This window comes from Leptinotarsa decemlineata, unplaced genomic scaffold, assembly GCF_025532065.1.
Source record: "Leptinotarsa decemlineata unplaced genomic scaffold, Ldec_3_MD MMD2_P_RNA_scaffold_6, whole genome shotgun sequence".
Taxonomy (NCBI): domain Eukaryota; kingdom Metazoa; phylum Arthropoda; class Insecta; order Coleoptera; family Chrysomelidae; genus Leptinotarsa; species Leptinotarsa decemlineata.
This window is the reverse complement of record NW_027412533.1, coordinates 10,826,114-10,854,075: the sequence shown is the minus strand read 5'-3', so window position 1 is coordinate 10,854,075 and position 27,962 is coordinate 10,826,114. Positions and strand designations below refer to the sequence as shown.

The window sequence follows — 27,962 nt, the reverse complement described above, 5'->3', positions numbered from 1 at the left end:
AGATCCCACGTTGCGTATTTTGGTTCAAATAATACATTATTGATGATCAGATGGTATCACTTCCTGAAAAAAAAAGTTTATGAAATGAAACTCATATTAACGAAAAACAGTCTTGTATTAATTGTTCGTAGATTACAACATAGCCACATCAAAAAAGCTTATGAATGTCCAAATAGTTTATGAAAACATTTGTTAAGTAACAATAGAACAAAAAAAATCAAAAACCAACATAATACTTCTCCACTTGAAGACAAGCAACCAATAAAAATCAGACGACACTTGGGACAATTAGCAGATATTTCTTACCTTAAGATAAAATGAACACACAACAGAATGTAATTTATAATCGAGAAATCCAGTGAATTAAAAATATTGAATGAACATATTTCCAATCATTCTGTTGACCTAAAGTCAATGATATTCAATGATTGAAAATCGAAATTCTTTCAGAGTATTTTATTCCTCGTCTTAAGTTGGAGCAAACAACAAACATGTTACTCCATCTAGTGGACGAGGTACTAACCAACTGCATATCCGAAATTTGCCCGATTCCTCTGAATAAGGAAGAAAAACGTTCTTATTAGTCAGTGGGTTATGTTTGAAGACAGGCACTAAAGAAATGAACTTTAAATGTTCCAAGTCAGTTTCTATCTTGCATTTACGAGTGGCTAAGGAGCCCGAAACCGGTCTGCAAGTGTGCCTGTTCCAAAATTGAAAGTCGACTCTTTCAGTTGTATTGCCAACTGCATATGCAGGAAATTTCTGCGAAGATTCCTGCACTGACGCCTGTCGGATATAATCCAACGCCGTTCGTGGTATTAGCCAGTGGAGTAGTTGTTTTCTGATAGGCGTCAGTCCATTCAACCTACTGTGTAGGTATATCCGAGACTGGCTTGAACATTTAAAGTTTATTTCTTTAGATTTGTTTACTGCCTGTCTTCAAGCATAGCCCACTGACTAATAAGAAACAAATGTTTTGTGCTTTTTAGCCGAATATTAAATAATTAAATTATGAATGATGTTACATACAGATCAAGTTATTATATATATATATATATATATTGTTAAATTAACTGTTTACTTTGTATGATTTTGATCATCTTCTGATTCTAAAATAGATCTCGACTACTGAGTAGAATTCGTGTCAGATTCTGAGTTCACACTCAAAGATACCTATACAGTACGAATGTAAAATAGACCCACCCTCCATTATCTTTTCAACACAAGATATCAAGGTCGGACAAAATTTAAGTAAGAGGTATAATTTTTAGTACTGTTTGAAAATAATGACAATAGTGTCACATCACTCGTCGCCAAAAGGGCGCTACCAACTTTTTTTTGCAAATAGAAAGTGGGATCTTATGATAACTCATTTGACAGATATTTCAATTCTCTATTCAATACTTTTTCATTGTTGGAAATCGAGTAATTAACAATTTTATATTAACGTTTGTTTGAAGGTAATTGACAATGTTTCAAGGTGCATTTCATTCATTCGGACTTCCATTGTCTAATATGACATAAATTGATTTATATTAGTTTAAATGATTTTACAAATGAAAAATATCCCAATTTTAAGAAAAAAGTATTTTAAACTCACTTCAGTTAATTCCAGTAAATATTAAATTGGTTACCATTAACTGCCTGACAATAATGAAGTTTGTTTACAAGTTCATTATGAAACTTTTCTGTAAATTGATGGATGTAGCCGTTACTACGTGGTAGATCATAATGAAAAGAGAAATGAAAATTTCTATGTTTTTTTACCACTTTCAATTGTAACTAACGTTACTGCAGTTTCGTCCTATATGAACTTCTCAAACTTATACAAGAAACTAACAACGATTCATTACACTCGCCAATATAATATACCAATCAGGTACTTGAGAGTACCTGAATTTACAGTTCACAATGCGCATGTGCCAATTTAAAAACCGGAGAGTAAATTAAATCGATTTGATCATTTAACAGGTTGCACCCGCAATGTTTATGCTTGTAAATTTCCAAGGATACTAAATAATTGAGTTTGCAACCCTTCCTTGCATAGTGCAGAATTTCCGTATTGTTTAGATTAGGAAACTTGTGGTTGCAAACCAAGGAATGGTTTGAAAACGTCGAATCTTTTTTCCTAGTCTGAAGGACCTTTCATGTTCAGCATACCGTTTTTGGAAATTTCGTCCGCATTGTCCCACATAAACACTATTACACTCCGGACATTTAAGCTTATAAACTCCAGATTTTTCCAACTTGTCGACCTTATCTTTGGCATTGAAAAGGAAATGAGATAACCTGGCATGTGGTCTGAATGCTACTTCCACATTGTTTTTTCTGAAGAAACCTGCGATTATTTCTGTTCTTTTCTGGTTTAATATCATTAGGAGCACCTCTTATTCTAACCATGCGGTTGTGTAAATTAAAGTTTAGATTTTATCAATCCTTCCTTAAAAATGTTCATCATTCACTCACTGACAATAATGAAGTATGTTTTTCTACATAATATAGGTATTGTTTCTGGGGTAATATCGTTACAAACACCTCTTCTATCCACGATTTCTGAAATGAATTGCGGTTGTGTGCACTTCAGATGTCGTGTATTCCCACAAAAATATCTAGAGGTGTTATATAAGGTGATCTTGTGGGATCACCAATTGCCTGTCTACGGGTTTGGGGAATTGTCAAATCCGAACGAGTTTTCAACTGACATTAGGTTTCAGCAAAAAGAGGGACCTCTTTATTTACGACGAGCTGGTTTGAAAGTGGCTAGATAACAATTATCCAATACAGTGTATAGGTAGACGTGGTCTCTAAGAATGACCTACTACATTACCTGATATGACACTCTTAGATTTTGTGAGGATTGGTGGTGAAATCTGAAGTATACTTTAAGAAATCGCAGAGTATTCCAGAACTCAAGGTTATAATAAGACAAACATTCCATAAAATTTTATAAACAAACTCCATTGTTGTGTCAAAGCTATTTTTCGGCCGTGGTCTGCAGGTTTTTATGCCTGTCGTTTCGTCTACCACTGCGGTAGCCATTATCAAAGGCACTGTCGAAGTGCTTGAATTGTTCTCAATGCATAAACTACAAAGCTGGTTTTATATCATCATTGGTGGGTGTGGCTTAGTTTCTTTCAATTGGAATAAATGACCGTATTTATGTACAAATAAGGGCAAGTAGCCAGATTTTTACTACTTAATGTTCATTGCCTCTTCCTTTCTACTGAAAGACCGCGAAAGTTACTCTTCATTGTTAAGTGAATGGGGACCAATTCAAACATCTACTGGAATGAAGTGAAGTTTAGGACACACAAAACGCCCCCTTTCACTTAAAAAAAAAATGTTGATAGCGCCCTCTCGGCGACGAGTGATGCAACAACACTATTCTCTTTCTTATTGAAGAGTACCAGAAAATGTACTTTTTCACGTACATTTTGTCCGACCTTGATATCTTGTACTGTTTGGAAGTTAAGAGAGGGGGACTATTACCGTTAGCACTGTATAAAATATATAAATGCAAATAAATGAACACTCTGGTCCAAGTTATGCTTTAAATATTGAAAAATCAACAATTCATTTTTTAAATTGACGATTGTAAACACTTTCGTGTATCAACTGAAAATAAATATCTATCTATAATTGGTATTTTTTTAAATTCATTTCAGTTTACTGTCCCAATTAATGCTTATACTTAGGGACTATAACTACTAACTGCAAAGTATTATAAAATAACAGAAATAAAATAGTTTACAATGAACAAAGAAAAAAAAATGAAATGAAGTAAAATATAAAATTGGTTTCAGAAGTACACGTTAAAAACAAATTCAAGACTGAGAGAAAAAAATGCAAATTATGAAATTCCACTAATTGGAATTTGTTTTTCAATTGATATTTAAATTTTGTAATGGAATCGTTTTCTTTTATTTTCTCTGGAATTGAATTATATATAATGATCCCATCGTGATATACTGATTTTTTTCCAAATTTTTTACAGTAATTTGGTTTGTCTTGTGGCAAGAATATGTCCAATTCAAGTTTGATTTCTTTGTATTATTTTTGACAGAATGAACGAAACGGCTAATTTTGAGTTTAAAGAATGAATTCAAATCCAATACATAGTTTGGTGGTTTATATAAGTTTCATGTTCATGTCAAATATGGTAATCTATAAATGCTTTTACAGTTAAGCCCTAGAAGAGGAAAGCAGAACAGCTTCGCTGGATTTCTCGAAGTTGAAAAAAATAGATGAGAAACACTACTGAGTAATTCGTAATATAAAAATTTTCAAGTACCAGTTGAACAAGTTTATGGTGAAATCTTTTCTTAAAATTCGCTTCCCATTCAATGAATCCTGGTATATGTAAGACTACATTATCATACTGAGTATGAACACATTTTGCAGCTTTGCACACTGTTTAGTGAAAATCTCACAATAAAGTGTTGCTTGAATATGTTATGAATTTTCATCAAGTATTGGCCAATTCCATCACATAAAGTGTCGTAGCTTGCTGTAATCATTATATACTTTGAATTGAATGGGGGTAAAATTTTAGGAGAGATTAATTTTTGGGAAAGAAATGTTTTGGCTTTCTACTTCATCTTTATATGGGGAAGTAGGAAACCTTTCTTTCCCAACAATAGATACTATAAAAGTACACAATGTGCATGCCACTAAAAACTAAGAAAGAAGTTCCGCTATGATCCAGGAAGTTACATGGTGTGAAGAACTACTATTCCCCATCCATGAAGAAGGTTTTTGTTTTTACTTGACGAGCGTTCTTTCGAACATGAGGGATGAAATTTCGCCATTTATAAGTTTCTAGGACGGTCCAGAATATTTGAGAGCATTCCACAACACTTCAGAACATCCCGAAACATTCTGGAATATTCCGGAACATTTTGGAACTTTCAGGAACATCCCAGATCATTGTAAATCATACGAAGCCTTTTTTGTATGAGTGGCGCTATCCATTGGTAGGTTTACATAGCACGAGGCATCTGCCGCAAAGAATCCTGCTTTTCTGGCAGTCAATTACATGTAGCTTGCTTTCTAGTAATAAATTCGAAACATTTTTACATGTTTACGCCAGAAAACAAAAGTGAAAATGCTGTCTGTAGGCGAGTATTGTTGGAAATAAATCAAAATTTTGAACATGGATTCTATGAATTTAGCGAAATTATCTCATAATTGCCAAGAATAATTCACTTCTTGCGACAGCATGGTATCATGGGGTAACTACTGATTATTTCACACAGTATCTTATAGAATCGGTACTTTTACAAATAAAGTGCACCTCTGCTAGTCTTTGGTTACCGATTATAGTTTTTTATTTTAGATTAAATTGAATCCTTATTCTACATACAAGTGAGTCATTTCAGCATTCAAATGTAAAAGTAGTTCAGTAATAGTTTGTAAAATATTTATTTTTATCCATTTAGGTTGGGTTTCAAGAAAAAAAGTAACACCCAAATTTTTCCACTGCAAAGGAAAATCAAAGTTTTGAATATGACAACGTTACTACTCAATAATACGTACCCCCTTTCAAACCACGTTCCAAAATGTATATGATTTGTAAAGCAGAAAAATGTATATGAATGAATATTCGACATAACTATTCAATTAGTGCTATGGTAGAGAAGGGCAATATTTCCCCTTATGAGAACGTCATCTACGGGATGACCGCTTGGGAAACCTCGTTTTTCTTTCATATTCGAGGATTGAGTCGATCTCACAGACAGCGTCTTCGTAACAGGAGATGTCATAGCCTTTCTTCACTTAGGCTTGTCCTTTAAGGACAGTTGAGTCAACCAATGCATTTGTGGTTCGGCCTAGCACCACTGAGGAGACCTATGACAGGTCGAAATAGCGCTACCTGGTGTTGGAACACAAATGCACTGTATTTGGGATATGTTTTGTCAACAAGTTTTACGTTGATGCCAAGTTCATATCAAATGTTAGTGATGTCACGACCATCGTTTCTCCTCGATTATGAAAAATCCACCGACAAAAAATTTTAAGAGACATAAAACAGGCTATTATTATGCATATAGTTTTCACCTATGTGGTTATACAATTTCAGTGGAAAGTTCCATTGTCAACACTGATGAAAATGGAAGCTGATTGGGGTATAATTAACCTTAACATCTATTCAGCTGAGCAGTATGGTATCAAAATATTAATCATTTACTTTTTGGAGTTTAAATCTCTACCTTAAAACTATCCAATGGTGTACCATCAGTTATTATCATAATTTACATGGGAGTCACAAGATATCAAAATGCTTTATGATTTCACTTGTACATTGAATAGGTATTGACAACTGTTTTAAACCACTAAAAAAAGTAACAGGATTTGAAAAAAAAAAGTCTAATTAATTACAAATCCCAATAGAGATGCACACAGTCTCTCATTGTATAACAAAAGTAAATAAAAAATATAGAATGGCCCGAACGGACATATCCAAAATACTTTTTTCAGATAGGAGATCTCAAGTCCTATCAAGTTATCAATTTTTTCAATATTTCTGTTTTTCTACCGGGTCAGCCCAAATATTTTTTTAGTTTTCATCGATTTTTTTGTTACATGATCCTTATGATATGATATGAGAATTTAACTTTATCTTGTGAAAATGTGAATTCTTCAATATCAATGAACATTTTCATATCATTAGGTAATTTCAGATCGTATTATTCATCAAGATCATGTAAAAAAAAATATCAAAGACTACTCCTGTGATAAAAATTTAAAAAGTCAGTTCTGCCAAAATTTCCATAGAGATTCTGAAAAATTCATAACTTGGAAACTACAATAAGTCTCATAACATATCAAGGATTTCTGTATTTGTGACTTATCTAAATGTACAACTGTATGTAAAATGGTCAAATAAAGTACTCTAATCTAATCTATGGTGGTGATTCTGATAGGTCTTGGGGAATCTTATCTAACAAAAATTTGTGGAGGTACCCGTTTGGGCTGCCTTGTATATATAATTAAATGCAACTTACCATCTGAATGGGACTTCATTATGTGTGTATTTTGAGATTCTACAGAACTGATAAATAATTAAACAGTAAGAGTATTTATCTAATGAGTCTTACCTAAAATCTCATGATGATGTTAAACCAACTATCCAAAACTGTATAAAGTAATTGTAACAAAAATATAGAAATTTAAATAGAATACCTTCCCAAAAATTCCAAAAGGATAGCAATTATAAAATTAGATATCACAGATAAAACATGGCATTAATTTTCTCAAACCATACATTAAAAAATAAAATCGACTCGAATCAGATCCGTGGAATGCAAAAATACCACAGCCATAATTTTACAACAAAAAAAAAACAATTCAGTTCTTTGAAGTATGTTCATTGTCAATACCTGTCAAACGTATTTTATGAATAATTAATGGTAATATCCCAAGAAATGCCAGTTATGTTAAAAATATAGGACATGAACAGATACTTTCAGGCACTGATTGTTTCTTTTTCAAAACTGTTGTCAAAGCACAAACACAAATATATTCTTTCAAATAAACTAATCATCAATAAAGGCTTATAACATCTGAAAATTGCAATTGAGTTGTGGGGATCACAATTATTCTCATTTCATTTTCTATTATCAAATGTCTGCCGGGAAGATTTAACAAGAATGTCCAAATACAGAAAGTCAATTTTTTAGTGAGGAGTACATAGGCAAAAAGCCTTTAGTTGATAAAACTGATAGAGGTCCTATAAAGTGCCATTGAATAGTGAAATTGGCAATGTGCTAAATACGTTAATAGCTTGATTGTTGATACTAACGAAAAATATTTTACTTTTGAATTTCAAAATACATATATTCAGATTCCAGGTTACTCCAAGGTTTAAAATTGAAAAATACAATAATAATGCTGCTAGGTCTTTGTTTTTTCCGATTAAGTCATTGGTTAAATCTTCTACTTCATTTGAAATGTCTCATATAACTCACGGAGTGCTACAAGGTTCAATACTAGGCCTCACCATATTTCTCCTTTACATCAACGACTTAACCATTGATATAGAGGGTAAATTCACTTTATCTACAGGCGACACTTCAATTTTATGGCATGAAAGTAATACTACTGAACTTCACAACGGCATTTGCTCAGATCATGATTGGTGTCAGGCAAATCTCTCAGCATTCAATATTTTAAAAACCAAAATATTATCTTTTATTTGTGGTGTGGATGATATTCCCTCAGCTTCAAATGCTAGTGTAATTGGGAATACATTATGCAACAAACTTTTTGGTATATTTATTGACAAAAAATCTCAAATTTGGGGACCACATTACATTTATTTATGAACCCAATGGTTCAAAAAATATATTTGAGAAAAATAAAAATTTGCTTGGAATGAAAAAGAAGTGACATACAAAATTTAGTCAAATACGTTTTTGAGGACCTCGGTAAGTTCTATATAAAAATATTTCCAAAAGTCAGTAGTCAGAAAATATTCAAAAATATTTGGAAAATCGATAAACTGATGGATTATTCTCTATAGGCATCTTGTATTGGTGGTATCCAATTATAGTTTGAAAAATATTTCCACTCAAAATCGAAACTACGTGGTAAAGCCTATTCACTACCAATTTCACTACCATAATATTAGCTGACTCGACTCGTCATATGATAAAGCTATCATTCGTAGTTTACAAAATACCGCACTTTCAACTTCTTAAGAGCCATATTTTATAATAAATATAGTATATCATAACAGGATAATGAAGCAGTTTATCAACATACACAAGAATCAACAATTAAATATATTGTAAAATGGGTAAAGAACATTTGGTCTTCATTTTTCCTCCTTGGATATATATCTTCATCATTTAACAAACACTTTTGGTAATTTAATTTTTGCAATGTTCATATAGCAGTATTTTGATAAAATATAACGTATTCAATGAAGAGGTAATTGAGATGATTAATTCACTTATTTTATTTCAATTTGGTTGATTGAATTCAACATAAAAAGTCTTCTTTTGAATAAAATGTGTACACAATTTGAAATGAAATTCATTCGTAAACAAATTATTTCATCTAGATACAAGAGTTGTTCTTTACCTATCTTACGAGTCTTTATGCTACCATTATACTTAGGAAACGATTAATTTATCAACTTATCTCAATAGTAGAAAATACCTGATTAAACTTTTTTAGGGGCTCCTCCAAAAATAGCACTTGTGTACCAAGTACATGTTTGAAAGGTGTTCGAACATTATGAAACATTTTAACAATTGCAGTTTCAGCAGCAAAGCACATACCCATCTCAGTTCTTCGATTTTGAATAACCAATAGAAGAACTGCGAAAAGATTAAAAATGTTATTCATTTTGCGATTGTTGAATCAATTGAAACTTTCCTCTTTTTTGCAAGGTTATATAAAAGTTGGATATCTCTTGACAGGCAGAATTAAAACCTCTGGCGTGAAATGAATGTACTGAAAACACTCCTCCAAAAATAGCACTTGTGTACCAAGTACATGTTTGAAAGGTGTTCGAACATTATGAAACATTTTAACAATTGCAGTTTCAGCAGCAAAGCACATACCCATCTCAGTTCTTCGATTTTGAATAACCAATAGAAGAACTGCGAAAAGATTAAAAATGTTATTCATTTTTCGATTGATGAATCAATTGAAACTTTCCTCTTTTTTGCAAGGTTATATCAAAGTTGGATATCTCTTGACAGGCAGAATTAAAACCTCTGGCGTGAAATGAATATACTGAAAACACTTTTTCCACACCAAAACAAAATACTGTCTCTCGACGTACGTTCCGCTCACCAATATATCATCATCAGGAGACGACTAAAAGTTTTATTTCTTTGCTAACTTCGTTAGCCAAATGCGCATCCAGAGACACAAGTTTTGGTCTGATGTGATAATATTAGATGAGTATTTCATTAAACCTAAAGAAAGCATTTGACATTCGACCATAAAATTCTTCTGCAATATAATACATAATATAGGTATACAAGTTTTAGTTTTGTAATAAACTTTTAAAGAAACTTTACCTGTCAACATTTTTTACAATATAGCGCAGATCAATTTTGATGAAAGCAGTGGAGATAACGGAAACCTGGAAGCCAAACTAGTTATTTGTTACTACAAGTTGGTTTCAAAATTATTTATTGAATAATATGGCTATATGGGTGACATAATTAGCAAAAAAAGTAATATGTGGGGTACCGCACGAGTCTATACTGGGACCGTTTTGTTTATTATATATTTCAATTCATTCGCAACAGTAACTTTATTTGGTAAATTACAAGTGTTTGCGGATGGCACAACTTTGACTCACGATGGAAATAATGCACAAGAAACTAAAATTAATATTTCAAAAAACCGTGGTCAAATATCATTATGGCTTCAATGCCATAAAATGTAACAAAACTTTCAGAAATCTTCGTATATGTTCATATGAAAAAAGTCTAAAGATCCAATTTAATTCCATAATGAAAATATTAAATATTCTCCTAATGTGAAATTTCTTGCTCTCATTAGATGATAATTTATCATATAGACAACCTATTGTAACAAGAAGAAGGAAAATAGCTCCCATATTCGGAATTTTATTCAGAATAAGACAATTTTTATTATTAAAATATCTTTGGTTGATTTATTTGTCATTGGTATATTCAAAAATTCAATATCTAATATCAGTATGAAGAATAGAAAAATGTCCTTATTGAAACCAATTAAAAAAATTAAAAATGAAATTATAAATCTAAAGAAATGAACTTCAAATGTTCAAGCCAGTCTCCGATATAACTACACAGCATTTATAAGCATGTATGTGTCTTGGGAAAATAAATCGTTGTTATTAAAAGTGTTTTCAATTGATTCATTTTACGCCAGAGATTCTAATTCTACCTATCAAGTTTCGATTGATGGGCTCGAAATTTTATTTCATTTTAATTAGTTCGAAAACATTCTTTCTTCAGATTATTGAAGCACAGTTCAATTTTTTTACCCCGTATATGCTCAATATTAGAATATATTTGTGTTTTTACATTCACTACCACAGGCGATTGGCATTCACTTCATTTTCATCTCTTTGATTTGTTTGAAAAACCACAGTAGCTAAGCTGATTGAACATAAACATACAACTATCACACCTAAAAGTATATACACAGACGTGATTAGCCAAAAGGCGAATAAATATAAATTTTTGTTACAATATCTAGCGTAAGTGGGATCATAGTTGGGTTGGTATTCTTTATAAACCCAAACGGAACCTGAAAATCATTAACAATTATAATATATTTCAATTCTATGAGATTTTTTTTTCTTATTATAAAAACTTGACAAAAAATACTCAAATGAGAAAGTTTACGTAGGTGAAGGATGCATTTTAGAAATAATATATTCAAATTTTCATATAATGTTGGAGATATTATTATTTATTGATTATAAAACAGGGACTCTTGGAAATTCGGATTCCTTGTTGAAATAAAGTGGAAGAAGATTGTAAAATAAATTTTTCTACATACTCTAAAATAAAAAAAAGTATTATATGACTATTCAAAATGTTATTTATAGATATATAGAAAAAAATAAAATAAATAAATAAAAACCTGCAGACCACAGTCAAAAAACTTGGAACACAGTTATCTCCTGCCGCGTAAGATTATACTCCTTAAAACAACTTTCAAATTAATTTCTACTACTCACTTACTCTAGAACATATGTTTTCAACTACAGAAATAAATCTATAAGTGGAAACTACAGTAATGAATGGAAAGTTCGTTCTTGAAAATATATCTTTTTCATAAACTGTTGAGAGTGTATAATAAAAGATTCCTTAACCTAAATAATCAATCAATTTATTGTTAAAAGAAGGTTTCGAAAACAATACAGGAGCCTACATTATAACATATTAACTTAGGTAACACGTCAGATGTGCACCAATCAAACTAACATTAAAATTAAAACTAGACTATCAGAGTCAAAAAGGAGTATTTGTAAACAGAAGAATAGTACTTGTAAACAGAAAAGTATGCACAAATTACAATTACTAGCACCATTACACTTAAAAGCATGTTAAAAGCAGCTGTTTTTTTAATGAGAAAACTATTATTATATGACTGCGTAAAACGTTATTTATAGACATATAGGTGAAAATATATTTAATAAACAAGTAAAAAGTTCACATTGATTTCTACTACTAACTCAATCTTACTGTTACTTTAAGAACTTATGTTTTCAACTACAGAAATATATCTATGATTAAAAATTACAGTACTAAATGGAAAGTTCAATTTCTTAAAAATATGTCTTCATTTTTTTTTAAACTATTGAGAGTGTATTATGGCAGACGGTGAAATGTTGGTCAAAGCTTTTTTTGCTAACTAGAGTTAATGTTTAAGCATGTGTAACATGGGCAAAAAATTCGTTTAAAGCTTAATACTGTTGCTTGTGGCTGTGAATATGTTCTCTGAAAAAGGCAGAAGGTAAAAAAATGGGGTCAAAATTTCTGTCACGGGCTCCCGGTCTAATAGTTTCTACAGAATAAGAAGGAAGAAAAAGATATATGGCTAAAGTAACATGTTAAATTTCTGCTACCAAAGTGAAAAGGCAGAATATAGATAAAGAAATACTTTTGAAGTCCGTTGATGAACCGAGATATTCACAACCCAGTATAAAGGAGATAAAGAGATTAGTAATGAAAAACATGAGACTGAAAAAAATGAGGCGACCAAGTTCTAGAAAGAAGAAATTATAGCAACTGAGAAAATTGTGGTAGAATATAACAAACCAAAACATCCAGATCATACAACACTAAAGTTAACAAGCTACCTTATTTCAGCAAGGGTAGTAACAGGTACTACTAGATAAACTGTTCTGAAGATATGAAAAAATGGTAAAAGGACAATGATCTGTGCTTTTCAAATTCACTTCGAAAATGTACTCAAATCAGGGACCAACTAGAAATTAGGTTTTTTTTGAGAATATAAGGAACATTGACATAACTGTTTTTTCAGTGCAACTGCAATTCAAGTTTGAATGACCTTCTATAAAAAATTTATAGAAATGTTCGAAGAGATATTCAGTTGGTTAACCTAAACTGAAATGTATCATCAAATGGTTTTGTGCAAAACATAGTTAACTGAAACATTCCATTGATTGACATCATAAGCAAATAATACTGCATTCTCACTGATTCAAAATCAGAAATAAATTGGCACTAACATAGAAGTACAGAGTTGTGGCACTTACCTATAATAAACCACCCGAGCATGAAACAATTCAATAATGTTTGGGTGGGAGATTGCCTTAAATTCTCTTCTTGTCTCTCTTCTTCTGTTTGTCTTACTCTAGCTGACAAATGCAAAAGTTGCTTTATTATCCCAAATATACCTGCAAGTGTTTTAGATGAATTAGATGGATGTAGTTATTGCTACAACTTTGTAATTAACTAATAGTACCCAAGTCCATGAGTGCTACGACATTAGGTTTGCTTTGCTTGAAAATGACATATTATTATAAGATTTTCATTTATGAAATTCCAATTGTATTAGTATTTATCATTATCTGTAGTTATTAATATGAATTTTAATGCTGTTAATTACTTACCTCCAACTAATAAGTACACAGGAATATATTCTCCTTGGGGACAATCATGTAAATAAATGGACCCCATTATAATCATACAAATTGGAATAACTATTGTAACACCTAATATTATTGTACATCCAACTGAAACAAAATGAAAAGTCAATAGTATTATTAAACGAATATGTATGTATATCTGCTGGGTGGTCCAGAAGTATCGATACTGTTCAATTACTTGAAAATGTGGAACTATAGAAAACAAAGACTTGCCGGATGGTGATCTTGGTTTTGACTTTGATCTTGAATATTTTTTAGAAATCAAGGTAATTTTTTTCAATTGGGAAAGTAAAATCACTTGAGGGTCAAAGATACTATATGGGGAGGAAAAGAAAATGTATAAGATGTTCACATTTTACTTTCGAGTACTCAACGCCAACTTTAGACTTGACCTTGATCATGATCTTGAAAACTATTTGAATTTTGAAGTCAGTTTAAAAAAAAAACTCATATTTTTTCTCGTAAGCAGAAAGAGCGAAAAAAAACTGATTGAGAATGACCTTGGATGACTCAATTAGATATTTCTTTCAATATCGTTTGAAGGTGAAACATTCAAATTGATACAATATGCAAAAAAATGGTAGAAGGTTTTGACAACTTGTTATTGGTTGTTTGACGGCTGTTTCCTCTCTTAGCTTCAAGGTCAAATTCAAAGACACCATTTGGTAGCTAAAAAAAACCTGGACCGCTGGTACTTTGATTTTTTCTATCGTCCCATATTTTCATATAATTTCGAACTTTTGGATGTGAAATATAGGTAATCATATTAGATTCAACTGACAATTATACTTCAACAATAACACTTTTCCCACACACCAAAACTGAAATGAGAAGTGATTACAGTTCTTCGCAAAGGGAAATAAACTTCAAAAAACAAACCTGGGGGTCAAATTTTTATAGAGTTGGAGAGTTTCCGACAAATGACTCCAAAAATTCATTTCAGATATTGTCAAAAATTCAATGAAATTGTTACTCAAGGCAGGGAGTTCTTTCAAACCATAACTGAAGAATCTGGTTTGTAAACAGAGAAGTAATAATCTGAAATTAGTTCAAACATACTATGATATTTGCTAAAAGATATAGGATTTTGTGGAATATTCTGTTTTCATGACGGCCAATTGTATTGGAACTGGAAGAGTCCAGATGGAGCAACTTTACCAAAAGCACATATCAAAGATGATGCATAATATGGTTTTGAAGTGATATGGTTCCCAATTACAACACATTGTTTTCCATTTTGTAATTACTCCTTATCAATTTATAACTCATACCAAGAAAACCATTTTTTTTCAATTCAAATGCTTCATGAATTCTAATTGTGAGGTGACAAAACGCATGCTCAGTAAATATATTGTTGCAGCAACCAAATTTCATTTCAGAGGGAATATTATTTTTTTCAAGATATTTATCAATTCTTATTTCCAACATTTTTTCAAATACTTTTGCCAATGTTGAAATCAATGATATTGGACGATAATTTTGTAATTTATAAATATCCTCTGCTTAATATAGCGGTTTTTCTAATGCTGTTGGAAATGTACTGGGAAATTCATCGGTTTTTATTATAAGATTGAATAAGTACATAAATGGTTTTGCTATTAGTATATTATTTGATTTCAATATTCTGTGATTTGTTTGTTTTCAAGCCGGATATAATATTCAAGATTTCAGTCTAGCATAAAAAAGGAATTGACTTTATTTGGAGTTTTATTCAGAACCCGAGATTTCATTTTCTTTACTCAATTACTACCTACATTTGTGAAAAGTTCATTGAAGGAGGAGTTGTTTTTTATCATCAATTATGGTATTATTAGATTGTTTAAAAAGTTTTGTCTGCTTTTAGTCATGTATTTTTGTAGCTCTATATCTCAATATTTATTCTGTATCGTGGTATATACTAATCGATAGAGAATTTTATACTTTATACATTGATACTGTTCATATTTTCTAAATTTTTATTTTTTGCGCTACTGAAACAGCTTGAAAAATCAATCAACCAGGCATTAAGCAATGATAGTGTTAATGAACGCAATGTTCAACGTTGCTTTGCGAAATTTTATTTCGAAGATTTTAGCTCGAAGATGAGCCCCGAAGTGGTCGACCTACAGTAATTCAGGACGAGGATTTAAGAACCCTGATGGAAGTCACACAAATGGTGTGTGGGATGGCGGAAGAACTGAAGGTCAGCTCCCATACGGTTTACAGTGGATTAAAACTTATTGAAAAGATTGGACAGGTTGAAAATTAGCTGCCCCACGATTTCAACGATTGACAGAAATTGTCACAACTCGAGGTCTGTTCTTCTTTATTTTTGCGCAACCAAAACGTGTGATGAAAAGGGGATCCTCTAAGACAATAGGAGACGTTTGGACAGTGGTTGAACTTTGATGAGCCACACAGGCACTTCCCAAAAGCGGCTTTCATGATTCATTACAGCAGAGTCCTATTGTGAGGAAATCGACGCAATTCTTTTTTGTGCAGTACACAGGTGTTTACTTTCTCACTTATATTCTCTTATTCTAAGGACATTGCGAATAAAGTGAAGTGAATTTAATATCATTGGAATCTTGTAGAAGAGCTTCATCGGATGATATATTAACTATCAAGAAATCCATATTAATAAAGATTCAGCGAGAAATCATTGATAATTAGCCATAGAAAATCAAGCAACAAAAAGTTTGCCCTTTTTGTGCGCGCTAGCGGAATGATAAGTAAAAACAACATCGTGAGTGAAGAATTTCATTAGTACGGGAACTTTGGGTAAAATTTTCTTAATCTTAATGGAGTGCTCCAAGTGTTCGATCCCTATACAGGATGAAGATAAATATATACAGTGTGATAGCTGCCGCACCCCGTTCCATCTTAGTGAAAAATGCTCAGGATTGTGCCCAAGCGAGATAAAGGCTATAGTAGTGCAGAGGACGGTGATATTCTTTTTTTGCAATGAATGTAAATCATCTTTCAAAAAAATACCCCATCTTCTAACCAAATTATCGGTATTGGAAAATGAAATAAGTCGTCTGAAACAAGAAGTCCAAGATATGAAGAAGAAACACTGTGATGAACTTAGTCTGCTGAGACGGGAATTGAATGATGTGAAAACCATAAGTAGTGCTGGCATGGAAAATATACTTACTGAGGTCCATGAACGCGCAATAGGTTCGAATAATCTGATGCTGTTCAATGTTGAAGAATCGAAGGCTGAAGGTATAGAAGCCAAAATAGCTGATGACAAAAAAATTGCTATTCAAGTACTTGAATCTATTGGGGTTTATAGCAACGATCTAACTAAAGTGATCCGTATAGGTCGACAAGGTAATAAACCCAAATGTAGTTGGTCATGCTCTGAAACTCAAAAATAGATTGCTTAATACAAAATTCAGAATCGCTTCAGAAAGAATCAAAATACAGCAAGAACAAATGAAAAAATTACAGGATGAGTTAAAGCATCGCCGGGATCGAGGTGAGCAAAATCTCACTATTAAATATAGGAAAGGCATTCCAATAATTGAAGAATTAAAAAACTAAGATATAACTCTTACCACACGTTGGAAATATATTACAAAATGTTGGTGGTTTAAGAACTAGACTCGATGAATTTAAATACTCTGTCCTGTGCTGTAATTATGATGTTATTATTTTAACTGAAACATGGTTAACTAGCTCCTACTATGATTCAGAAATTGGTTTAAACGACTATAATATTTTTAGAACTGATCGAAATGAGAACACAAGTAACAAGTCTCGAGGTGGCGGTGTGATGATGTGCTTCAAAAAAGAACTAAACGTAAAAGTACTGGATGTAATTAGTACAAATGTTGAACATTTATTCATTCTTCTAAAGAACAAGAGCGCAAATGTGATTTTTGGAGCTACCTACATACCTCCTGGTTCAAACTCCGATATCTATATAGATCATTGTATTACTGTCGAACAAATATCTGAGTCAGTGCATCTCAATGTTATCTCTTTGGTGATTATAACTTACCATTGGCTACGTGGGAATCTTCGGAAGGACATGGACTTAGCGTTCAAGGATATCCAGCTCATGTTCTATGTGATCATTTTTCTTTTCTTAATTTTAAACAACTTAATTTTATTCCTAATAGTCATAATGTATATCTAGATCTAATTTTTTCACAAAATATGTTTGTTCATGTCCAAGAGGCCACTGACTTACTATTACCTAGCAATTTTCATCATAAAGCCATTACTGCCAAATTAGAACTATCAGTTAATTTTGAACCCCTTTTATTTGAGGAGTTTTACTATGATTTTAAGAATGCAGACTATGTAGGCTTAAATAATTATTTTGCACCAATAAACTGGGAACTTCTATTCAATAACTTAGATATTCATACTATAGTTGAGATATTTTACCAAATCATTAGGAACTCTTTTGCAAACTTCATTCCTAGGAAGAAAAGTAAACCAACAACTTATCCAAAATGGTATAGCAAAGAGGTGAAGTTACTCATAACTGAGAAAAAGATAGCTCACGCAAATTATAAATCAACTCGTTCAGACCAGGATTACCTAATATTTTCCAATTTGAGGTCTCAATGCAAGGATCTTATGAAATTTTGCTATGATACTTATATAGCTAGGTAAAAGAGGGTAATGGGGATCACCTAAGCGAGAACTCGAATAAAAGTGTAATCATAAACAAACTGTTTATTGCAACCGCCTTTAAACATCATATACTTAATTAACTATCATTAGAAATAATTATCAGCCACTCTGGCAATCAACTTTGGATATTATAAAATTAATTAAAAAAAACAGTTTTGACTTCCATTACACCAACATGAAGGTAATGGTGTCAATCGGAGTTAAAGAAAACCTAGCATATATCGCAGACATAACCTTCAGCTGAGTTACACCCAGTGCATTTCGGGTGAGCCCATAGCCCACATGAGGTGCATCTGAACGACATCTCGTTATTCTTTCCAAAATCGTTGCATACCAGGCATCTGTTTCCAGCATCTTCTGCGTCAGTGTCAACATCTGATACAGAAGTTTCATTTGCTTCTTGTAGTACTTGGCGCTTTGCATTTTCAGGACCCCTCTTCTGTATTGTAGTCTTTTTTCCCTGACCTTTACCTTTCCATATCTTTTCTTTTTCTTTATCCTCTGATTTTTTATTTTCTTTTTCTAACAGCTTTCCATTGATTGGCGTTGAAGTTAAAATTGTAGCGTGGTGCTTCTTACGGCATTTTCTTGTATTCATAACAGGTGTTTTATCTGGCAACTTGATCAAATCATGCAAATTGGCACTAATTTGATTTGACGTGCCAGCTGCTGGTGATATAATATCTGGTTCAGAATCAAGTTGGCCTACTCGTTCAGACATCCCAAGAACCGGTGGATTAATTTGTTTTGAAGTACTCGGAACTGGTGAGTGAAATTTTTTTGATGTGCTGGGAATCATGCTCGTAGCTGCGAGAGTTTCATTGCAGTCTTGGATTACAATAGTCTCAGATTGGAGATTTTCTGCAGCGAAGAAATCTTCTGTGAATACTTCCGGATTTAGTGGAAATATTCCAGTAGCTCTAAAACCCGATTCTCCTTTACTAATAGACGCAACATTATTAAATGCTTTTCTCACCAACGATGCTACGTCATAAGGTGTTACCTTTTCTGCAAGATGGCTTTTCAAAAATAAGTCACATTTTTTTTATAGGCTATTTTGAGAGGACCAAAAAAAGAAACGTCCAGAGGTTGCATTCTGTGTGACGTGTGTGGTGGCAGAGACAACATATGAATATGATTGGACTTGCAATATTTGTAGATGGAAAGAGAAATGTGACTAGCATGGTTGTCTAGTATTAAAAGGATCGGTTCATCTGAAGACGGCTTAGCGTGCTGTTTAAAGTGCACCAACCATTCAAGAAAGAGATTCTCACTAATCCAACCATTGTTCGAACATTTGTAAAGCGCTCCTGCTGGACCATCCTTCTCGAGCAGAGGAGTCAACCTTTTCCTGGGGAAAATGAACATCGGTGGAATGTAACCGCCAGCAGCGCTCATAGCACACATCAAAGTGATGTTTTTTCCTCTTTCCCAACTGGTTATCGATCCCACTCTCTTCTGTCCTTTGGTAGCCAGAATTTTTCCAGGAGTTTGAACTGTTGAAATACCCGTTTCGTCGATATTATAAATATTTTTTGGAACAAATCTATGTTTTTCCATCAGCTGGCCAAGTAGCTCGAAGAACAGACTTCAGTTTTATTAAAAGCTGTTATTCTGTTTATGCTAGTCGCCTCAGGTTTCCTAATAGAAATGTTATGTCTGGTCATAAATGCATGCAACCAATCACGTCCAGCCATTTTTGAAGACTGATTAAAATTGTGCTTCAAATTCAATTTTTCAGCATATTCCAAAGCCACTTTTCTAATTTGTTTAGCAGTGCAACCATAAAAAATATTTGCCATTTTCTTCACCAAGTTTGCTAGCTCGGCTTCTGTCTCAGCACTAAAAACAGTAAACCGTCCTAGATGTGGTCCTAAGGTAGAACATTTTTTTGTCCTCTTTTGGAGGCTTGAAAATGGGATTCCCATTAACTTAGCAGCATTTCTCATAGAAGAACCTCCTTCAACAAGCTTCATAGCTTTTTCCAGGCTATCAGAAGACCAGGAAGCCTTTGCAATTGTCCTGACCCGTACTTTCGGCATCTAAAAAGAAATAAAAATTACGTAATTCAACATGCAAAGTTGCGGGTAATAGTGATCACTTGCGGGTAATGGAAGTCACCTGACTCTCATTTCCCACAATTACACTAATGCGAAAAAAATAAAATAAAAAAAATCTTCAAAACACTGACATAATCTGAACTGCCCATTAAAATTTCGAATGTCTAACTAATTTCGTATAAAAGTCTCAATCGCATACTGCAAGGTATTCGACACTTACCTTCTAATTTGCAATGACGTAAAATTATATCAGAGGAGCACAAAAACAAATCACCTACGTATCTCAATAGCGTGGGCACTGACTGGCGCAGGCTGTTCCAGGCAGCACTGTTGGGTCAGAGCGGGGGTAGGGGTGTCATTTTTGCGTTGTTCGCTCGTATTGTTTCGTGGATGTGAGGGTGACTCCCATTACCCGCTGACTCCCATTACCCTATTCTTCCCTAACATTGATAACCAAATAATCAGCAACTCAAAATATTTTTGGAATTATATAAACTCAATAAGAAAAAATCATGGATTTCCTAATTATATGCATCTTGAGGATCGAATAGCTAATACAGGGGAAAATATTGTTGATCTTTTTGCCGAAATTTTTTCAAGGATCTATACTAGAAAAGAATTGGATTTAGATAATGTCATGAACGAAGCAGTTGCAGCAGTGGTTGATATTCCGTTTATAACATTGAGTAATGTTGAAGTATTCGAAGGGTTGAACTCATTAAAAGGAAATTTGAGTTGTGGACCGGACGGGATCCCTGCCTATTTCCTTAAAAGATGTGTCTACTCGCTAACTAAGCCATTGTGCATAATATTCAACTTATCATTGAAGCTTGGAATATTTCCCTGCCAATGGAAGAATAGTTATGTCACCCCCATTTTCAAAAGTGGCAAAAAGGAAGTCATAAAAACTACCGTCCAATCAGCAAACTTTCAGCTATTTCAAAACTTTTCGAATCTTTACTTGTGCACTATCTTTCGTGGCATTGTAAAAATATGCTAAATGAAAATCAACATGGATTTGCTGCAGGTAGATCAACAACATCGAATTTATTGGTATATCAATAAGACATCACCATGGCCCTAGAAAAAGGCCTTCAAATTGATGCAATTTACACTGATTTCAGTAAGGCCTTTGATAGAGTCAACCACAGTTTGTTGATTAGTAACAGGTTTTCCAACTTGGTTAACATGTTGGTTAAACAGTTATTTATCTGATAGGAAACAGCGGGTAAAAATTCAAAACTACATTTCCAGTGATATTTAGGTTACATCTGGCGTTCCGCAGGGATCACATCTGGGTCCACTTCTCTTTAATATTTTTATTAATGATATAGCTCTAAACTTTCGCCACTGTAAATATCTTCTCTTCGCTGATGACCTCAAAATTTATATGCCAATCAAAACCAACCTTGACTGTAAATGTCTTCAATCTGATCTGAACGAATTGATCAACTGGTCACAAAATAATGGAATGTCTCTGAATGTTGATAAGTGCTATTGTATTTCATTTTCTAGGTCCAAAAATCCTATTCAATTTGATTATCAAATTGAAAACAGTCTTAAACGGGTTTTTGAAATTCGCGATTTAGGAGTCATATTTGATCATCAATTAAATTTTGCACATCATATTGACTCCGCAGTCAGCAAATCTTTTCAATTATTGGGTTTCATTTCTAGAAATGCTAAAAAACTATCAGTACCGGCTTTTAGAACGTTATATCTAACATTGGTTTATTCGGTTATTCAATACGCCTCACCAGTGTGGTCACCATATCATCAAACTCACATCGATCGAATAGAAAGAGTACATAAAAATTTTTTGAGGTGTATAGCTTTTAAAATGAATCTACAATATGGTGATTACGATTACATGCAAGTTATGCAAAATCTGAATATTACTAGCTTGGAAGGTAGTAGAACAAGAACTGACTTGATATCTCTGCATAAGATACTAACAGGGGAGATTGATTGTCCTTCATTACTCCAATCGATTTATTTTAAAGTTCCAAACAGACTTACTCGTAACTCTGAATTATTCCAAGTTCCCTACCATCGTACAAATTATAGTTATCATAGTGCTTTGTCACGTTTTGTAAGATTAGGAAATGAATATTGCAATAGAGGTTTAGATTTTAATCGAAAAACATTAAATACATTCAAAACCAACTTAAAAAGATTAGTAGTATAGGTGTCCGTCTATTACTGTAGTACTGCTAATTTGTTCATTTTTAGTATACATTTAGTTTAAGTATATATCTGTATTTTCATATGTAAAAAAAGATGAAATCCGTTTATAAATAAATAAGAAATGTACCGAAAATTGTGTAGCGGCAACCGGCACTGGTCAAAAGAAGAGGTCCGATCCAGTTCCACGACAACCTTCGTCCGCACATTCCACAAATCACCGTCCAAAAATCAAACGAATTGAGCGTCGAAAGTTCTGCTTCGCCTCACTTACTCCCCAGCCCTCTCGTCTACCGACTACCATATTTTCAAGTACTTCGATAACTTTCTCACCAGTGGAACCTTCGCTAATCAGGACGAGACAGAAACGACCTTCGTCGACTTCATCCAATCCCAAGTATAGAATTTTTATATTGACGTTGTTATGTTGGCAAAAGTGTACTGATTCAAATGACGCTTATTTCATTTACATCAATAATAATAATAATCATTTTTATTATCTTGCAAGACAATCAAAAAGGTACATTGTGTAGGATTAGTCAGAAAAGAGCTTAAATTTAAAACTAAAAATAAGACAATTTACTAAGAGTAACACATTTATTGAATTTTTCATTTTATTATTTTCCTGAAGGGAGTAATAGGTTTTCTCTAGTAGGAAAGACTTAAGTGTAATTTTGAAGCTGTGGATAGTACTAGAGTTTTTCAGTTCAAGTGGTAGCAGATTAAATAATCTGAGCCCTATTACATTGGGGGAATTGTAAGTCAGTGCATTTTTACAATATGGCATATGAAAGTCTGTCTTGCACCTGCTATCAATAGAATGCACATTTTCATTTCTTATGAAACAGTTACGGTTACCATACATAAAAACACAAAATCGAATATATACAGGCATGGCAATATAAGTATTTCAAAATTTAAAAAAATGCTTTTACAACTTGTATTTCTTGAGACTCCTGCTATACATCTTATAATCTTTTTCTGGGCGACAAAAACATCTTTGCATGAAGAGGAAGCTCCCCATACCGAAGACGCAATTCAACTTGAGCATGATACAGTATAATCAGCTGTTTCTGGTCTAAAATATTATGAAGGTTCCTCAGAAGATAATTCATGGAGTTCAATTTTGATATAACTGTTCAATTCTCAAGTTGAAACTGGCTATTTCTTTTTGTCTAGCATGAAATCTTATCAAACGTGTTTTTTGATTATTCAAATGTAGGGAATTTTCCTTGAACCAGGTGTTTAATTTTTGCAGGATTAAGTTACCTTTGGTTTGTAGATATTGAATAAGTATTCACTGAAATATTACAGTTTAAAGTAGACTCATAAAAATTGACAAAACTTTTGAAAAAGCTAATAATAATTTGGATAAAGTCCCGTAATTTATTCCGGTGTTCTTCATTACAAATATTTTTGATTGATTTTCACAAATTTTGAAGGGTATCACAATTTTTTCAAGTAATTTTTTGTTTCTTTATAATATATGTGACTGGTTTAAGTTTGACGATAGTTGTGTCACGAAGTGTTCTGAATTTATTGGAGCCTCTGGAGACACCGTACATTTTGTTTTATAAGAGAGAGGACATTGGTAGATCAAGATCTTCAGATGGTGTGGTGCTAGGTTTTTCCGGGTTTTCCTGCAGCTGAAAAAGCAAATGCCCCACTGGAATCAATGAAGTCGCCCCGGAGCGCCAATTAACTTTTATTGTTGTTTTTATTTTTATCGTTGTATTAAAATATAATCACATTTTAAAAACAAGAAACTAAAAAACAAGACAAATTATTTATGTGAATTTGTTCTTTTAAATTTCATGTCTGAAAGGGATGATTTCATTTTAGACAGGAGCACTATTGAAAACATTTTCTCACATTTGTAAAAACTCATTTTCAGGATAATTTGTTGTAAGGACAGAAAAAAAAAACTACTCAGAATGAACTTACGTGTTCCTAAAACTATAATGATGAGATTCTTCAGAAATTCTAAAACTCCTTTACTTGTTTTCTGAGCCTCACGGACTCTTCCAAACAGTGAATCATATGAAGGAGGTGGAGCTGGAAAACAAAGAATTTATATTACCAATGAAAGACCAAAGACCTCTTGAGGTTAGAAATCGCAGTTTTCTATTACATACATATTGAAATCACTGATATATTTCAATTGGGGACATGGGTGTTCATTTTTTTTATTGAACAATTGAATTATATACTTTCATGTAAGAATATTCCAATAAAAAACCATACATTTATATTTTGAATCCCGGTCATTAGAGTAGTATCTAAGTAGGAAATAAGATACATATAGCTTAAAGAAACATGTTTAATCAATATTTTACCTGCAGTACGCTTAAAGATTAACATTTAAAGAAGTCCTCAATTCTTTTCTGTAATATTTGCTTTAAAGTCTCAATAACATCTTGATCCATTGGCTGTACAAAGGTTACATTAGGTGGAAAAAACATATTTTTTATAAACTTGTTTTTTTCGTTCAGGATGCCACATGATGAAGGAGTTGGTGCGTTATCAAGAAGTGATGAAGTTTTATCTCTTTTGCTATTTGCTATACAAAAACAATAATAATAATACATCTTTATTCACCATGAAAAGTACAATTAAAACAGACAAAAAGAGAAAAAGAAAACAACTTTCAGTATAAAGGTGGACAGGCGGAGTATCAGCCAAGACTGTTTTTTAATTCAACCTGGAAATATCAATGATTAAACAATAACAATAGAAGATTCGTTTTTGTATTGCCAAGGGTCAGGAACGGACAAAAGACTAGACAGTTAAGTGAGTCTTTTTTTAAGTTTTCAATTGTTTATGATTGAAACTCTCAGGGTAGTTGATTATAATGTTCAGGTGCATCATATATAAATATTTCCATGCTGTTGATAGGTATGAGAAATAGGCTATGCAGACATATTTATATATCCGAAATAACATGGTTCCTTGCCTTTACCAATAACAAGCATAGGCAGTAAACAACACTTGTTTATTTTAGAGTCACGTTGCTGATTCGCAACATTAGGCAAGAATTTTTCTCGTGTGTTAAATTTTAATTTAATTTTCAGGTGTGTTTAATTCTATCAAATACATTCATCATGGATTTTCATCAAGTATCTGACAATTGTCCAATTTACTTACACTTGAAATTTTTATGTGCATGATTGGTTAGTTTTTTAGATAACAAGTTACGCTTTGAAAAACACGTTATAGGGCGTTATGCATACCACATGCACTAACACCCTATTACAGACTACATTAGTACTTCAAAAACGTGCAGCCAGAAACTTATCCAACACAAAGCTCCGTAATTCTTGAAAACCTACATTCATATCCCTCAAAATCCATTTGCCATTTTTATCATTGAAATAGTTTACATAATCAGGAAACATTTAAGGTATGGCATACCATTCTGAGCATAGAAACACTGCCCCTTCTTGCTATCCCACTCGCAGCTTTAAGAAAATTAAATTACCTACCGAATTATCTCAGATATCAGTATAAACATTTCAAAAAGGCTATGAGGAAAACTATTACATAACCGACTGGAAGAGTTTTTCTCTGACAATTCTAAATAGCATTTTTTGACATTTTCATGTTTATTAATTATCTTTGTGTTGATGTTCTCAAATCTGTATTGTGTTTTATTTATGTATCAATATAAATCTTCTGTAATTTAAATTTTTATGAGGACACAGTGGGTGATACATTATATTATCTACTCTATTTACTTTGTCTTCTAGATGTTAAAACATTCTTCATGACCATGAAGTATATAATTCATATGAGTTAAAATACGCATGAATCCACCTTAAACTCTTGTAAATAATAATATTCCGTAACAGTATTTATCAAATAATAACCTTCATAAAAAACAAATGAGAAATATAAATGATGATGAATTTATTTAGATTATATGTGGATCAAGCATATTATGAGTAATGTATCTTATTCGCCAAACGTAGATTAGTACAAATATTGAATTCAGAGATATTTCCCTGTGCTGTTCCAAAAGTTATAAATGTATATGATATAATTACCATTAGGATTAATGGCTTCTTCATAGGACGGAGGTGCTCCACTGTCTCTAGAAATGTCAGGCATGATAGACCTCCTTTGATCATTGTACAAAGGAGGAGAGTTAGAGTTGTGGATTGGTATATTCGCTGCAGTCATGGATGTCCTTTAAAGCTTACACAACATCAAAATTTATCGAAAATAATTTCAAAACATATTTTTGCTTTTTTAAAAAACTTTGACACCTAGACAGATTTTTTTTGTTCTTCTTCTTCTTTTTGAATTATGTGATATGCTGACAGGTGACACAGGGTATATTCGAAAGAAACATTGCCGCAAAGTGGCGGCGCAAACATTGGTTTGGTCTTAGACGGTTCCCTCATCTGGAAATGGAAATAGTTGAAGATATATCCGACTAAAATTTGGAAAATATAATGGAAATAAAAATAAGAGGTAATAATAAAATGGGCAGAGACTAAAAATAATGAAGCGTTAATAACATGATAAACAATGAACAACTTAAGAATAAAGGGTAGAAAGCATATATTTCATAAGGTATTTCAACAATTTTTTACAGAAATGATCAGAAGTCTTCATGAAGTGATTGAAGTTGAAAGAATGAATAGGAAAATTATATCGAACGAAAAGCCAACGTATGTATCAGCTTCCATAATTTTAATCACATTAAAAAAACAATAATTTCCAAACGTTTTATGACGTACGTTACAACCCCATATATACCAGCAGTCACATAATGTTACAATTGTTTCCTCTAAGGACAGATTGAAAAATGCAAGGGCAAAATGAAATGCTTATTCTCATATACAGAACAACACAGTAATGATGGAGAATATAAAAATTGTACAACAAATAAATGCCTCTACTGCCAAAGAAATGAACACAAATCAAATAATAGATCTTGATTATTAACAATACGGTACATAAACAACAATCCAATCTCAGTAGAACAACGTAGGGAAGTACCGGAAGTGTGCAATACAAATACAAAACTGAAAAATGCCGTCCCGCCCACCTATATTTATTTTAACCTTCATCATCTTTATGATTTCAGTTATCAGATATCCACTAATTGATTAAGATTTGGAAATAGGCCTTCCGAAAATAATGCATCCATCGCTGTTCTTTCTGTGTTAAACCTATTCATTTACAGATAAGCATGAACGTGTAGGATATACAGGATTAGTCAGAATAAGACCGACAAACTCCGACTAGAGATTTCTCAGCTCATTTTGAGATGAATAGTTTCTATCAAGGTATGTCCTGAAATGCATCCCCTCTGAGATACAGGGTGTTGAAAGTACGAAAAAAAAATTTTTTTTTTCTTCAAAACTATTGGAGAAGACATTTCAAACTTGGTACACTAATCAAGGTTCATCAACGTGATAATTCGAAGTTATATGTTTCAATTAACG

The 27,962-nt window shown here is 32.6% G+C and overlaps 1 protein-coding gene across 2 annotated transcripts; it reads right to left on the bottom strand.

The window, feature by feature from the left end:
• Positions 1-96: 96 nt before the first annotated feature.
• LOC111517784 (transmembrane protein 272) lies at positions 97-26,818 on the bottom strand. Of its 2 annotated transcripts, none has more exons than XM_074169952.1 (5): positions 26,553-26,818; positions 24,454-24,564; positions 13,598-13,720; positions 13,241-13,381; positions 97-9,608 (listed from the first exon to the last, which is right to left on the bottom strand). In XM_074169952.1, the coding sequence occupies exons 1-5, from the start codon at positions 26,686-26,688 to the stop codon at positions 9,397-9,399; spliced, it is 723 nt and encodes a 240-aa protein (XP_074026053.1). In that variant the 5' UTR covers positions 26,689-26,818; the 3' UTR covers positions 97-9,396. The 2 variants fall into 2 exon arrangements, with proteins under 2 accessions (XP_074026053.1, XP_023029827.1); XM_023174059.2 differs by lacking the exon at positions 97-9,608 and adding an exon at positions 10,145-11,259 and having other exon boundaries at positions 26,553-26,815.
• Between the last annotated feature and the right edge of the window lie 1,144 nt (positions 26,819-27,962).

Excerpts from the sequence above, each read along its gene's own strand:
- LOC111517784 (XM_023174059.2), bottom strand. The coding sequence starts at position 26,688 with ATGACTGCAGCGAATATACCAATCCACAACTCTAACTCTCCTCCTTTG. Across the intron at positions 13,382-13,597 it reads TGTGTACTTATTAGTTGGAG|GTATATTTGGGATAATAAAG; the intron begins GTAAGTAATTAA and ends AAACACTTGCAG. Across the intron at positions 11,260-13,240 it reads GCTCGGGTGGTTTATTATAG|GTTCCGTTTGGGTTTATAAA; the intron begins GTAAGTGCCACA and ends AATGATTTTCAG.